This window comes from Tasmannia lanceolata, unplaced genomic scaffold (genome assembly GCF_043159265.1).
Source record: "Tasmannia lanceolata isolate RefF3 unplaced genomic scaffold, GAP_Taslan_0.1 ptg000002l, whole genome shotgun sequence".
NCBI classification, from domain to species: Eukaryota; Viridiplantae; Streptophyta; class Magnoliopsida; order Canellales; family Winteraceae; genus Tasmannia; species Tasmannia lanceolata.
In genome coordinates, this window is record NW_027518679.1 from 51,731,889 (window position 1) to 51,747,205 (window position 15,317).

The 15,317-nt window shown below is 37.2% G+C and overlaps 1 protein-coding gene across 1 annotated transcript; it reads right to left on the reverse strand.

The window, feature by feature from the left end:
* Nucleotides 1-6,988: 6,988 nt before the first annotated feature.
* Nucleotides 6,989-15,218, reverse strand: LOC143877806 (NADH dehydrogenase ubiquinone 1 beta subcomplex subunit). The gene is made up of 4 exons (XM_077380035.1): nt 15,019-15,218; nt 14,811-14,897; nt 14,419-14,514; nt 6,989-7,224 (listed from the first exon to the last, which is right to left on the reverse strand). The coding sequence occupies exons 1-4, from the start codon at nt 15,154-15,156 to the stop codon at nt 7,168-7,170; spliced, it is 378 nt and encodes a 125-aa protein (XP_077236150.1). The 5' UTR covers nt 15,157-15,218; the 3' UTR covers nt 6,989-7,167.
* Nucleotides 15,219-15,317: the final 99 nt, after the last annotated feature.

Consider the following 15,317-nt stretch of genomic DNA (forward strand, 5'->3'; position numbering starts at 1 on the left):
TTTGAGTTGGCTCTATAGTTGAATTCTCAAGTTACATGTGGCAATCTAGTACAAATATTATTTGAAAAGCATGGTTGTAGTAGTTTATGGATGTTTTTATAATGGTCTCTTTGGTTGCACAGTTTATGGGGTTTACAAGGTGTTTTGGCTGGTTTTGGAGTGCCACTTCATCTACTAGTAGTGTTCGGTTGCATGTTTAGTAACAAACTACTACGAGACTACTTGCCTTGTCTGTCTGCTCATGTGACAAGCATGACTTTCGTCTCCTACCAAACAACTTGGAAAAAGGAGGATTTTAGTGGTAGAGTCTTGGGATTTAGCAATCTTCTCTCTTTCTCTATCTCCTTGGTAATGACACCCTTACCACCCTTTTATTTTGGTAGGCGACATGGAACTTCTTCATTAGGCAACCAAACTGTATAACTTACCACTACTCTATGAGGAGAGTACTTCATTGCCATTACGTACACTTGTTGACTACTGTTCTAATTCAACTAGGTGCGACCAAAGAGAGTTTGAAGACATTAAAGCCTCGTCTTGAAGTTAGAAGGTGTGTTTAGAACTCTAAGTAGTTATATAATAATCTGTGAAGCACCTGGTCTTCCAGCCAAAGATGGAAAACTGTTCATGGGACATGCACTTTGTACGTTAAGATTTAGCATGCAGATTTACGGGAAGATGCCGTCAGCCTTTTTCTCACAATCTTGAGGGTGAAAGGAAATAATTATACGAGTTGAGGGCTCATCTCCGACAAAGTATTCTTCCACTGACTGATTTTTTGTGGCTACTTTTCTTTCCATAAAAACACTGCTCCGTTTGGATGCTAGAATTTTTTTGGTACTCGGGACTTTTGTGGAATTTCTTTAGGAAACCCACGTTTAGTTGCTAGTTAAAATAGTGGGCCCAAGAAAATCCCACGAACTAGAATAACCCCGTATGAAACCTGAAGCTAGAAAAAAAAAATATCCAAGAAACCAAAATAATCCCGCCCAAAATCCGAGAACCAAAATAATCCTGCACGAAATCCGAGGAACCAAAATAACCAAAAGAACTTTTTTCTTCCCAACAGTTCAAGCAACCAAACAACGATTTTTATTTTACCGTGATTTTTTTTCCCACCATAGTCCGGTCGACCAAACATGGGATTTTTATTTTACCGTGGTACTTCCAGGGAGTTTTTTTCCCCACCAATCTCCCAAGAAGTTTTTTGTTCCACAAAAGTCCCAAGAACCAAAAAAAATTTGGCATCCAAACGGAGTTGTTTAGCAATACCATCCTGGAGCAAACACCTCAACCACATCACATGTCACAAAATACAAAAAACACTTTGTCGGGTTTTTTTTGGTCCCTGGGATTTATGTGGGAGAAAAAAATCCCAAGAGATTGGTGGGGAAAAAAAAGTCCTAGAAGTATCCCGGTAAAATAAAAATCCCATGTTTGGTTGACAGGAGTATGGTGGGAACTTTGTTTGGTTACTTGAACTGTTGGGAAGAAAAAAATTCTTCTCAAGCTTATTTTTGGTTCCTGGGATTATTTTGGGATGGGATGAAAAGGCAATCATTACAAAAGTGGGATTAAAATATTCACCACACAAGCAATCATTACAAGAGTGGGATTAAAAAAATTCTAGTGCTAAAAGGCAACCAAACATGGGATGGGACCAAAATTTTACTAAAACTTCCTAGGACAAAAATTTTACCAAACATGGGATGGGACCAAAATTTTACTAAAACTTCCTAGGACAAAAATTTTACATTGGCTGGCTCCGTTTGGTTGCCAGTAAAATTCCCTAGCAAATCCCTTTGTAGGGAATTGCTAGGGAATTTTGCAGAAAGCCATTTCACGGTTGGCTGTTGCATGAGACGGCAGATACCTCAGATGAATTAATTGAATAAGACAAAATCTGCCAAAAAAGTCAATCTGTGGGGCTGTTCTCACATGCAAAACCCAGCCGCAAAATGGCTTTCGGCGAAATTGCCTACCAAATCCTAATTACAAAATATATCACTTAATTTTCTCTTGTAAGAAACTGTACCATTCCATCAGGAAGCTGTATTGTAATGAATTTAAGTACCAATAAACATCCCCAATAAATGCATGAATAAAAACAGATGTTTCTTCTTTATGAGTATATTGGTTGATGCACTTACTATTTGAAAAAGACAAGGTTTGCAGAGGAGACTTTCCACTACCAAATCGCTAGATTAGATCAAGAGGGATTAATAACATTACTTAAGCACGTGGAGAGGAGCCATCCCACTAGCCACCAAATCAATAGACTACACCATTAGAGGGATTAGCATTATTAAGCCAAACCCACAAATTCAAAAAACCATGACTCGCCAAACATAACCACAACACAAATATATATGAGAGAGAGAAGAGTGTAACATGTGAATGCATAACCTGATGCAGAACGCATGGCGTTGATCAAATCTTTTATTTCTTATTTCTTATTTTCGACATTTTATTTGTTCCATTTTTTTGTGAGGTCAAAAGTTGTCTATTTAGCTTGATTTTGGTGTTTTTAAAAAAGTTTTCAATTACCTATCTAAAAAGCCCGAGATTACGCTATTTGGACTTGATTTGGCTAAGTTATAGGCAGTTTCAGGATATGGTAAGTGTCTAATATAGGATTACTATTTTAGGATTATCTTAGATATTTCTTCCTTTTATTTTTGTTGCTTTAGATAGAAGATGGAGAATAATTGGTAGGCAAGTATTTAGGGTTGCCATTCTTAGATTTTGACTCTCTATATTATGTAATGGCATGAGGAAAGAAAAACAGATTGAATAAAGTTTATTTTTGGGATATCTTTTGTGAAGAGCATGGCTCGTTCGCATGGGTGAAGGAGCTTCACTCCTGTCATCTGTTATGTTGGAGCTTTTCTCCAAACTGTGGCATGGGTTTTCAAACCCCCATGAGATTATTTCAGTTGCTGCTTGTGTTGATCTCCATCTTGTGTTGCTGCTCTCACGCTCCATGCATTCACCAACCCCCTAGCAAATGGGCACATAACCATGAGTACAACATGGGTAATTTAGTGAATGCAATCAACCTTAGCATACGGCACGTATCCCTATCTTCACAGCATTTGAGGGAGATGATTTATATAGATGGACTTAACCTTAAGAAACAATCTCGGAGGAGCAAGATATGCTGAAGTGGCAATTTTGTGACACTGAGGCACTTTTAAGCGGGCAACTACTGTTTTTCTCCTCCATCAAAGAAAAACAAAATCCCCAAAGCTTCAGAAGTTGAGGAAGAGTCAGAGAGCAAGAAAGTTTAGCCAAAAGGTGAAAGACACCTTTCAATAGGGTCTTCATTTGGAAACTGTCTCTTGAGATCATGTGCACTCTCTCTTCTCTTGCTTGTTTTTGAGTTTTGATTTTAAGGGAAGCATGTCCTTAGTTGTCCTGCCCCTTCCTTAGACTTTGTCCTAAGGATTGTGGTGTGTCCTTGTTCCTTTTCTTGAATCATTTTTCTTTAATTAATATTATGGTAGGGGTCCGCCTAACCCTAGCTTATCGATCAAAAAAACAAAAACAAAAAAGAGCGTCGAATCTAAAAGATATCAATTTAGGGCTGCTTGAGAAGAAGCATCCTATCAGGACTATTTAATCGACATCAAATATCCTGGCATACTATTATTGTTGATATGACATCGTTTGATTAGATTTTTTTATTCTTTGCACTTTTAGATTTAGGAGTATTTTAGATGAGAATTTATATGATGCCCGACCCTCAAAGCAACCACCTAGCCCTTGATTTTTAATCCGGTCAAAACACCTTTTTTGAGTATTTTGACCAGATGAAAAATCAAGGGCTAGGTGGTTTGTGATTCTCACGGTCGGGCATCATATAAAAACTCATTTTAGATAAGCCCATACAGATTATTATTGAGGTTCTTGCTATCCACCTCAGCATGAGCATATTCAGGAAGCAAATGGAAGGTAAGTTTGAGGTGGAAGGTAATTCCTCAAATGTTATTTCTTGGGCTCAGAGTGTAGATCATCAGAGATTAGCTAGGTTTTTAGATTAAATTTCTGCAATGTATGATGAAATTAAAGATTTATTTCTTTTTTCCATATTCCTAGAAGTGCATATCAATTGGCCAAATCAGGGGCCTGGATGGATTCCTTGTATGTTAGACAATCTTTGCCTGCTGACTTGCACTTGTAGTCTTTTTTCTCTATAAATATAATTATCTTTCACTGAATAGTATGTTCCATTGTTAACTTTCCATTTTCGGGTGCTACTTAAACTCTTAGTGAGGTAAACTATAGTAAGGAGTTAGGACAAGAAACATGTGGCTCATCAACCTACGGTTTTCAATCAAAGAATACTTAAGGAGTTTAGTGGCAGTGGATTTGGGTGGCTTTTGGCAGACTCGATGAATCAATTGTTAGTGGTGTATTTTTTTCGAGAATTATAAAATGGGCCATTGGTGTAGAGTCCCTAAAAATGACGACTTCATGCACTATGGTACTTAAAGTTCTCGTATATGTATTAAAATTGGCAGCCCATCATCTCTCTCTAAAACACACATCCAATTCCCGCGTGACTCCAAAGTTCTCGTCGCTGTTCACATAACCCCATGAGAGCTTAGATGTAAGTGCATTCAAAGACCAAGTCCCCAAGTGTCACAGACAGTTTACGTGAGGGTTCACACTACCTTAAAAATCCGGTACGACTAACCCTGCTCCCCTAAGTTGATTGGATTGTTTCCATAAGTAGTCTGACAAAGTCCATGGACGTGGAACTCTAGACATGACTGATTCTCAACTCTAGCGTAACTGAGATTTTGAATTTGACCTAATAATCCAAGCATCTTTCCAAAGAATCCGCTTTAAAAGGGACACCCATTTTACATCCAAAGAGACATAGCCAAAAAGGAAATGATCCAAGCATCCAATCTCACTCGTATCCAACCACTGTAGATGGTGGCTCCCACATTGTTATGTTCACATATTGCTGATAATTTTCCTCACCATACCGACATCATCTTCAACAAAAAAAGATTACAACTCATTTGTCGAGACAATTGACAAAGTTTCCACATAGGAAACTTCCACGGCACGTCGGCCCACATAGGTTCTATTGGGCCCATCACAAATTAAACTCCCTGCGTAGAAGACAGGCAATCATCTGACATGTCGACCTCATGAAGCTTCTACTCGCGGGAGTCTAGCAAAGAAAGATTGATATAAGTTTAAGCTTGAGGTTGATACATCTCCAACATATCTATCGCCATAGATATGTGATGTTAAATTCATGTGCTCTTGTCTGGAGCACATGAATTATTAAAGCAACGCTATGTGGACAGGAAGAAAACAGAGTTGCCTTCGTCTTAAGCAACGCTACAATCACGTAAAGATATTTATGTGTTATGTCATTTGGTCGTAAGAATGCCGGAGGCACGTATCAAAGTTCCAAAACGAGGAGGTCATTTAAGTATTGATGTAATATTTTATTTTTCAAGATACATGTAACAAGTCATATAAACAGCCAAAGTTCTAAAAGATCATGATTTGTTGTAATCTATTAGCTTATAGAAAAATTATCAATGGGACAGGAATAGTATTTCAACATAATGCTAGTCATAATGGTGGATTACAACAAATGCGCCCGCGGAAGTGTCCTATGTGGAAATTAACATGGCTCTCTCTCCCTTTATTAGGACAAGTGAAGTCATATATGACTACAGCTTCTAGAAAAAATATCAATGGGAAAGGAATAGTTCTAAAATCTTAAGTGTTTGATTAGGACAAATATAGAGTGATAGTGCTACATACTAGATAAAAAAAGAGTGGTTTATAGATTTTTAGGCCTGTTTGTTTTAGATTTTGGGAACTGAGTGTGAGTCCAAAACTGATTATTGGACTCAAAGTTACATTTAGGCCCAGTTTATTTTAGATTTTGAGAATCGATTTTGACTGGAAGTTGCAATTAATGTTGAGTCCAATAATCAGTTTTGGGCTCAAAATCGATTATCAAAATCCAAAACGAACAGTGACTTAATTTTGATTCCAAGCCAGAGTTTTGGACTCACAATTGGTTAGCAAAATCCAAAACTAACAGGTCTTTAGCATTGTACAGGATCAACTGCATGTGCTGATTACACATACGTATCCCATACGTCCCTTGTAGGGACCAAAAATTGCATTTTACCATTGATCGTAAAAGTGAAGTTACTTTCTTCGCAACCTCTCTATGAATATTAGAACAAGTCGGCCCCACTTCATTTTTCCATGGAAAATGAATTTTCCAGTATGACTTTGTTTCTTTCATCCTAAAATGGGTAGGACAAATTTTGCACCAATTTTTCCACTTAAAATTTTATTTATGTTGAAAGAAGCCGAGCCTATGTGGTGAAATCAATTTCCACGTTTGTTTCCCCACATTGAAAATTTTCCTTAATTTTCAAGAAAAAATGCAAATCTACTAGCCAAGGGACTCTAGTGACTTCGGTTGCTGGAGCTCTTGTGATTTAGTTACATTTTGGGCATAAAGTTCAGTCTGAAAAGCCTCTCTCTATAGTCAGTCTAGGTGTACAACCAAATTGGAACAATTTGTGAATAAACAACCCATCTATGAAGGCTTTTCAACCTACAGTTTACACTCAAAATGCAAGGGGTATGCGAATTCAAGAGAGAATATCACAAGAGGCAATTAAAAATACCCTGTCTCCATGTATCCAACAAACTAATGTATCTTTTGATCTTAGGGATAAAATCTTCTCTCAAATTTCAAAACATTGGGACAATTCTTCTTCTTCTTTTTTCCCAAGTCACCATAGTTTTCTTTCTAGAAATCCCCACATCGAGACCATTGGGACCATTTTTCACACTTTAAATGACTATGGGCTAAGAACCTCCAACAGTCCAAACCCTAACTCATTAAACGGTGGGTCAGGAAATCAAATAGGAACACAAGGCTACTCTTTAAAAGACCTTAAAACTTTAGTGAAAGCTACAACATAACGAGTCAATATAAGCATGCATCTGGATTAACTTCAAGTTAACCAAAACATCACATTCGTTCAATCATCAGTAAACACAAACCAATGCATTGTACTTGGTAGAAGCAATAATGCTTATTTCTTTCAATTTAAATTTGTGACAGTGGATAGATGAACATGTGAGTCTCAACAAGACATACAACTCTTATGGGTCACCTCCAAGCTCCACCCGCAAGTTGTCATATGGATAAACTTTTGGTGTCTGCCCAGAAACAAGAAAAAAGGTTCATAAGCAATTTCATCTGAGCTTCAGAATCTTAAGATTTGTCAATATTTCACTGCATTGCTTGGAAAGGCAAAACATTACTACCTCAATTTGTGTTATAAGTAGAAATTTCTCAGAAACTCACATAGTTGGATGCAGCAGAGTGTAAACACCAAAAAGGAATATGTAATAAACATACTTTGCAATCTTCTTGCTTCTCCAATCTACAAGAAGAAATTGATTTTTCACAGCTCCTTTCACTGTTTCCAGTGCCTAGAAGGTAATAAGGCTGTTTCAAACTTGTCATTACACTCGGGAAACATCAAACGAGGAAGCGGATAAGCTTGCTAAGGAGGTAATGGAGAAGGCGGAGATGGAAGTCATAACCATGGATATTGGGTAGCAGGCAGACTATAGTATAGGGCAAGAGAAAGGGTAATACACCGATTGTAAAGAGGTTGGGTGAAACCTTGTCGCCCACCTCAACAGACATCACCTGTGCTAAATTTCTCTTTGGGATTTTAATAAAGTCACCTTTTCTCAAAAAATAAATAAATAAATAAACTCATGAACATAACTGATGGGGACATCAACGAAGGAGGAGGATTTAAAGTTTACAAGCGAAGAAAGAATCGTGGGAAGGAGAAGGACTAATTTTTGCATGAGAGATAGACGTTCACACATGCTTACATATACCACATGTGTTGTGCCACGTGCCACATGCCACATGGCGTCTACTCTATGTTGACGTTTTTTTAGTTGTTTTTTTATTATTTACTTTCTATTTTCGTCATTTTATTTGTAGCCTACTATTTAGGCATCAAATCTCATCCGTTTGGCGTGTTTTTGTTATTATTAGAAAGGTTTTTCAATTATCTATCTAACGTGCCCAAGATCACATGATTTGGATGTGTTTTGAGCAAGTTATGAGTGTTTTTAGGAAGTGGTATAAGTCTATTACGGGATTACTATTTTAGGTACGTTTTTATTTTTATTTAGCTTGCTTTAGATTAGATGAAAGGTTGAGATTAGTTTTTAATTTTAGGTTATCTTCTAGGGTTTCTTTTCTTATAAATACATCTTATGAAAGCAATATAAGGGACTTTTGGAATATTGAATAGAATTGAGATTTTTTCGTGAGAGTTATTATGGCTTGGACTTCTTCTTTTCTTCTCATCTTGGTGGCTTGGAGTCATTCTTCTCTCATCTCCTCCCATCTATTATCTTCTATTTCTTCAATCAAATCAACACAAACAAGGTTAGTAAATCAGATTTTCTATTTTCTTTGTTCTTGAACCCGAAAACTAGAAAACCCAAAATCCATAGATCTCCCTTGTCCTCCAAGATCTTGTAATGAGATTTTGAGGGATTGTTTTTATGATTAAACCTCAGCCTAAACACCCAAGAATCCTAACTTTAAACCCATTTTTAGCCTTATTGCAATTTTCACCCCTATTGAAGCCCAGAAACCCTTTTAAAATACCTATAGCCTAAACCAACCATCAAATCAGAACCTAAACCCTAGAATTACCTTTCTTTTACTTTATAAGCCTTAACCTAAGATTTGGACAGCAATATTAAACAAAAATCCCAAACCTGCCAAATTGCCAAAATACCCCTACAACGCAAAACTGGACCGTTTTGAGCCTTTTACTGCTTCTGGACATTTTTTTTTTTTTTCTTCATTGGATATTATTATTTCCATGCTTATGTGACATCTATTTCATTGGTATTTGCATTAGCTTTTAGTTCTTTTAATTGGTTGCATGTGTAGGCCTAGCTTCGGACTAATCTTTCTATTATCAATTCATCTAACGAATCCTTATCGCTTTGATTGATTTGTATAAGGTTTAGTTCATGCTTAATTACAATCCTTACAATTATTTACGCTATTTAAGTCTCATTATTGCTGCTGCCCATATATCAATTAGACGTTAATTCGGACATGGGTAAGTTGTTAAGTGTTCTTTTAGTCTTCCGCGTAAGCCCTAAATTGTCCTAAAGTCTTAATCTAGGATTTTCCCTAAATTAGGTATTTTCCTGCATCAATAACCTCACGTCACTTGCTGCCATGTCCACTAGCTTTGTAGATTGACATCGGAATGGAAACTAAATAGCTCTAGTAAAATTTGGGATGGTTAATAAATTATGGGTGAGAAACAGAAGAAACTCCAAAATGTACATGATTTCAGACATCAAAGACAGAAACCATTCATATGCAACGGATAGATTACTAGTAGGGTGCAGTCCAAGGGCTGATTTGTAAAGGTGAATATATCTCACAAAGTTGCACTCTTTGATGAATGATGCTCTCTTCATTCTTCATGTTAGAACCTCAGAGTCTAGAATATATTTTGTAGAATCAATGTATTTTCCCATTTCAAGAAAAATTATAGAATCATGGGATTTTGGTGGATTCATTAAAGTGAAAGCAAATCTAGTGCCATGGTTCAAAGGCAGCTAGCACGGAACTGACACTTTTCTCTATATAAAGATGACAGGAAGCACAAGATACACCATTGAGCAATGCAAAGAATTTTCTTTTAATTGAATAAATAATGGAAATGTAAGAAAAATTTAAGACATCCGTTTTTTCCTTCTTTTTTTCTTGGTTTGATTAAGTTGGACGAAGAGAAAAAAAGAATTGCAGGAGTAAATGTGATGGTCCTAGATAGGATAACATAATTCATAGATAAGAGTTTAAGACACCAAATGTTATAGTTTATTGTGCACTATTATCAAGTTTATGTACTTTGTGCCTTATAACCAGCTATTACTATATAAGATATAATTTCCATTTCCTTCGCACTCGTAATATGGCAGTGCATATTCTTTTTTTTTTCTTCCAATAGATTTATTTATGTTTATTAGAAAATTAAAAGAAAACGAAGACCATGACCGAAAAAATGTCAGTAGCCGCTAGCATTACCTAAAGACCTCATGATCCGATTCACATCTTTATGAATGACAGTATTTCTACGACTTGACCAATGCACAAGAAAAAAAATAAACAAAAAAATAATATACACTGAAAAGACACATATGGCGCACCACAGCCAAACAAATAACAAGGGAACACCCCACAATAATGATTGGGATATGCTAAAAGAAAGGATGAGAAGCCTTCACTTCTACATATCTCCAACTTAGAAAGTATAGAAGACATGCCAAGTGAAAGAACGGTTATCAGTCTCAATACTGTTATCTCCTTGATAAAATGGATTAAAGAGCTAAACTTGAATATCCCCTTTCGAAATACTTGAAAATCTACCATCACAATCTCCCCATAAAAAGATCCAACAGTTCCGCCTACTATATTTAAGAATTGGAACTACATACTTCAGTTCTCCATGATCTCTCCTCCCCCTTCCAAAAAAAAAACCCACCACACACACTTCTCTTGTAGACTTGCATGACTGAAATGGTCCTCCCTCTCTTCAAATGGAATGCGATTTCAAAAAATACAACTAAGAAAAAAAAATCTGGAGGATAGCTTGTACATGCTATATACGTTTTGCACTCAGATTTTAAAAAAAACAGTATCATATATTAAAAGGAAAGTATCACAAGTGCACTTCGGAAGGGGGGGGGGGGGCAAAGATTGCCCCCATAAAGGAAGATTTGCTAGAAGCTCCTAATTTGGCTAAGAGATCAGCCAAATCGTTGGCGCTTCTAGGGATGGACGACAACAAAATAACTCTACACAAGGACAGATCTCTAATCTCATCAAATGATGTTGGCAAGTCTCCATAGGCCATCGCTACTCCCTTAGGCCGACAACATGGTGTTAGAAGTCACATTCCACCTGCAAGCTACACTCCATTTGATTGAAGAAAATGCTCAAATCCCAGTGAAAAACTCAAACTTTGGCTTCAGTGCCACTGTAACCAATTGGGCTGGCAAAAGAGTGGATGATAATGCCCAAAGAGTTCCTAAAAACACCTCCAATAACTAAGTACTTTTGCACTCAAGTATCATGCAGATTGTGATTGCAAGGTGGTGATGGATGACATTGTTATCTTCAGTAAATTCGAGGAGTCATAGGGCATGTTTGGCAACCATTCTTATTTTCTTCCGTAGAATGGGTCGGAAACAGGTAGATGAGGATCTAGGGAAGCGACTCGGAGTTGCTCCCCAAAATCTCATCAATTAGTGTCTAAAAAATAGGAATCGATAGAAATGGGCTTGATGGGCTGGTTTGCTGAACGGGATTTTCTTTGATTTTGTAGTGTATCTCATTCTCTGCACCTAGAAAATAAGGGAAACCACTCAAAAAATGGTTGCCGAACACACCCCTAGTCTCAAGGAGGCATTCAGTTATTTAGGACGAAAGACAATATAGAGGAAGCCATTGCGGGCCTGCAACAAAATTTTGAAATTTGATCTACCTTTTGCCAAAGAGGGTTGTGCAAATGTTTTGTACCAGCACCTGTCTGCCTGATGATACATTCAACATTCTAATACAGCAAGAATGGGAAAATTCTGGTAGAATGTGATGGGAATACAACCATTTTTTATTGCTGATGGGAACATTCAAATAGGGTAGTTAGTGGGGACCATCCCTAAGGCCCAAAGTTTAATTTCAGGTGCTAATATCAATTAAGGGGGAGCATTAGTTTACTTTTGGGTGTCCTTATAAATATATTAAGTTTGTATTTACTAATTAAAGTAAATTTGTATTTACTAAAAACAGTCTTTCAATTTCACTAAAAAATAGTGAGTTCTGATTTACTAAACCAGTAGGTTCGAGTTTACTAAAAATAGTAAGCATGGGGTTACTAGAAAATAGTAAGCATGGGGTTACTAGAAAATACAATTTCGGGTATACTGAAATTAGTAAGCCCCAATCTATTTGGGTTTGATGAGGAGTTTTAGTTTCTAGAGGGCTTTTAGTTAAGTTCTGTTATGATTAGTTATTTGGGTTCTATAAATGTAAGGCATTTGGCCACTTTTGAGAATGTGTTACATTACATAACAGAAAGATTGCAAGTTGCTCCCAAGCTTAGTTGAACCATAGACAAGGAGAACAGAAAGATTGCAAGTTGCTCCCAAGCTTAGTTGAACCATAGACAAAGAGAAGGCCCCAAAAGTCACACACACAACAAACCTCAAAAGTCACAGTCAAAGTGGCTGCAAATCTCACCTGACCCCACCCCTCCATCCCATCTCCCAACTGCACACCCTCCAACCCCCTCCTAACCCTTTCCACAAGGACCACAAGGACCACAATCACCACCAGTCCCTACCATAATTAGCAAAACCTGATATAGCAAAAAATGGGACGGGACGAATTCGGGTTTAGTATGGTATTGGTTCAAAAAAAACATAGTAAAAGAAATGATTAAATAAACTAGAACACGAAAAATGTGCTTAAATTTTTTTCATGTACAAAGTATAACGATGGTAGAAATGAAAAGTTGGCCAAAAAATGTGTTTTCGATGATTTCCTTAAAAACAATATTTAGTTTTTTTTTTTGAAAATGAGTTTTTTTTTCTTTTTCTTTTTTTGCAGTAAAAGTTTCAAACGATGTATTCAACAACGGCAAACCTACAAAACGCATTTTTTCATTTAAAATGAAGTTTTGCTAAATATAGTCCCTACCTCCCTCTCCCTTGACCTCTTGCTACAAACCCTCTCCGAAACCACCCACAAGCCCTTCACACCTATCCCACTCTCCTTTAAACCCTTTGGCCACCTCAGACCCCTCCAAACCTCACCTAGCCTATTCCCTCACCCACTAGCCAAGACCCTTACCTTCTGTTACCCCTCATCCTTTTCCTTGGACCAACAGTCCCTGAATACTACAAACAGTCCTAAACTATTCTAAACAATTCTAACAGTCCCAAAATACTAATAAACAGTCCCAATAGTCATGAATCAGTCATATTACCAAAACCTTAATCCCACAAGCCCAATCCCTATTCCCCTTCTCATACATTCTAGAACACCACTTCAGTGGCTCCCGGCATCAGCTATCATGTGGCTAGCGTGACCTTGCATGGTAGGGGGTTTGATCACGTGTCATACACAATGCTTGCTAATTTTCAGGGTCCCTCAGATTGTACGAGACTACTAGTGCTTGACCATTAAATGACATGATATTTTGACTCGTTCACATACATTCTAGAACACAAATTATGTGGCGTCCAGCATCAGTAACCATGTGGATAGCGTGATCTTGCATGGTTGGGGGTTTGATCATATGTCATGAACAATGATTGGTTATTTTAAGCGTCCCTCACTGATGGGGATCGTAGACATCCCTTGCAGGTCTATTCTAGGCGGGGCTGCACTGATGGCCCCCGTAGGGCGTAGGGATCTTTTTTATTAGTTTTAGGGTTATTGCATTGTTCTTAGAGATATTTTGAGGATTATTTGGTAGTATTAGGGTTATTATAGTATTTATTGCTTTTTTAGGGAATTTTAGTCTCCTAGGGATTCTTAAATGTCTATTTATAGGCCAGTTTACAGCTTTTTGTTTCCTTTTTTATGATTAACTGGATTGATTACATATTTGAGTGCTTCTTTCTCCCCCAAGTTAGCCTCTTCTTCTACTTCTACTCTCTTCTTCTATTCTTCTTCTTCTTTTCTCTCCCTCGCCTTCATCACTTCCACTCGATCAAAGCAATTTCTATAGGATAAAATGTTTTGATAAATCCATAAAAATATAATTCTGACCTACTGATCCTAAGGCTGCAAACAACAGCCCTCATAATCAAATTTTTACTCCAATTATCACAGTTGTTATGCATGCGTACATGTATGATGGTAACATAGATCAGACAGGATTGTTTCTAATTCCTACATTACTGATTTGCCAAAAAGGCCAACCACATACAAAGCCCAAAAAGAATAAACCACTAAAAAGAAGGTATGCTAGAGAGAGAGAAAAATATTGCATTCTGGATTTGGTAATACCCAAAGGAGAGAAAAACATATTGAGACAATAATCCATTGCCATTTCAAAAAGAATTTCCACGATCAAACTGCTAAGATCGATTAACCCAGGATCGTGAGCTTTGCACAACCCATTAAAAATCCAATAGGGATCATCTAGCATTATCAGATATAGCAAGCACATATAATTCAGCCAAACCAATACAGTCGAACTGTTTCGATACAAACCTATGAGCATAATCAAAATTGAAGGAAATTACAAATTTGATATTAAATATGAAGACACCACTTACAAAGGGTATCTTAGATGCTTTGTCATTCCAGACAGCTAGCAGTCCAAGCGATGCGAAGAACCCCAAACCTCCACATAACCACGCCAAAGCTTCGTACTGTGAAATGAGATTCCACTAATTTTATGAATAAGTTTGGAAATGAAAGTTATTTTTAAAAATCCCTTTTTTTTTTTTTTACACACTAAAAAGATAAGTTGAACTAATCCTATTCAATTTTTACCCAAGGGAACCTTCAATTTATGATATTATCTATCTAAATTAACCATTATCATATCATTTCCCTCTAAATTGTGTAAAGAAAAAAAAAATCTCAAGAAACTATTTTCCATTGGAAATGTTAATGAAACCCTAAATTACAAAATACTGATTTTCGGAGAAGATCCGAATTATACCTTTCCGACAGTAGGGGCGATCCGATCAATGCAGGGTTCGGGAAAAGGAGTGCCGTTGTCCCAAACCAGTTCGTCGTTTACGGGGAGCTGAAGAAGAAAAAGAGAAGATTTTCTAGGGTTTTGAATTGAGACGAGAAGATATTCTAGGGTTTTGAATTGAAAAGAGAAAGAAGATTGGGAAATGAAAGGAATGGGGAAAGGGAATTACCGGCTTATCGGGGACGATGTGATGGCCGACGGGAAGGCCCATACCGGCACGGAGGCGAAGAGAAGAAGAGATGGATCGAGACACCAAGGGATTTCCCCCCATTATCCGAGAGGCTACGTTGCTCAATCTCCCTGCCATTACTACACTACACACCCGATAACCAAAGAAAAACCTAGGAATTTCTTTTCTATGTTCATTTGCTTTTGCCAGGATAGTATAAAAGCAGGCTCATAATATTGGCACTACCATGTTTTAATAATTGCACAAACTCGGCTTGTATTTTCCTTTTTTTTAATTCA

Excerpts from the sequence above, each read along its gene's own strand:
- LOC143877806 (XM_077380035.1), bottom strand. The coding sequence starts at position 15,156 with ATGGCAGGGAGATTGAGCAACGTAGCCTCTCGGATAATGGGGGGAAAT. Across the intron at positions 14,898-15,018 it reads ACATCGTCCCCGATAAGCCG|CTCCCCGTAAACGACGAACT; the intron begins GTAATTCCCTTT and ends TTTCTTCTTCAG. Across the intron at positions 7,225-14,418 it reads AAGCATCTAAGATACCCTTT|ACACCAAAAGTTTATCCATA; the intron begins GTAAGTGGTGTC and ends GTTTCTGGGCAG.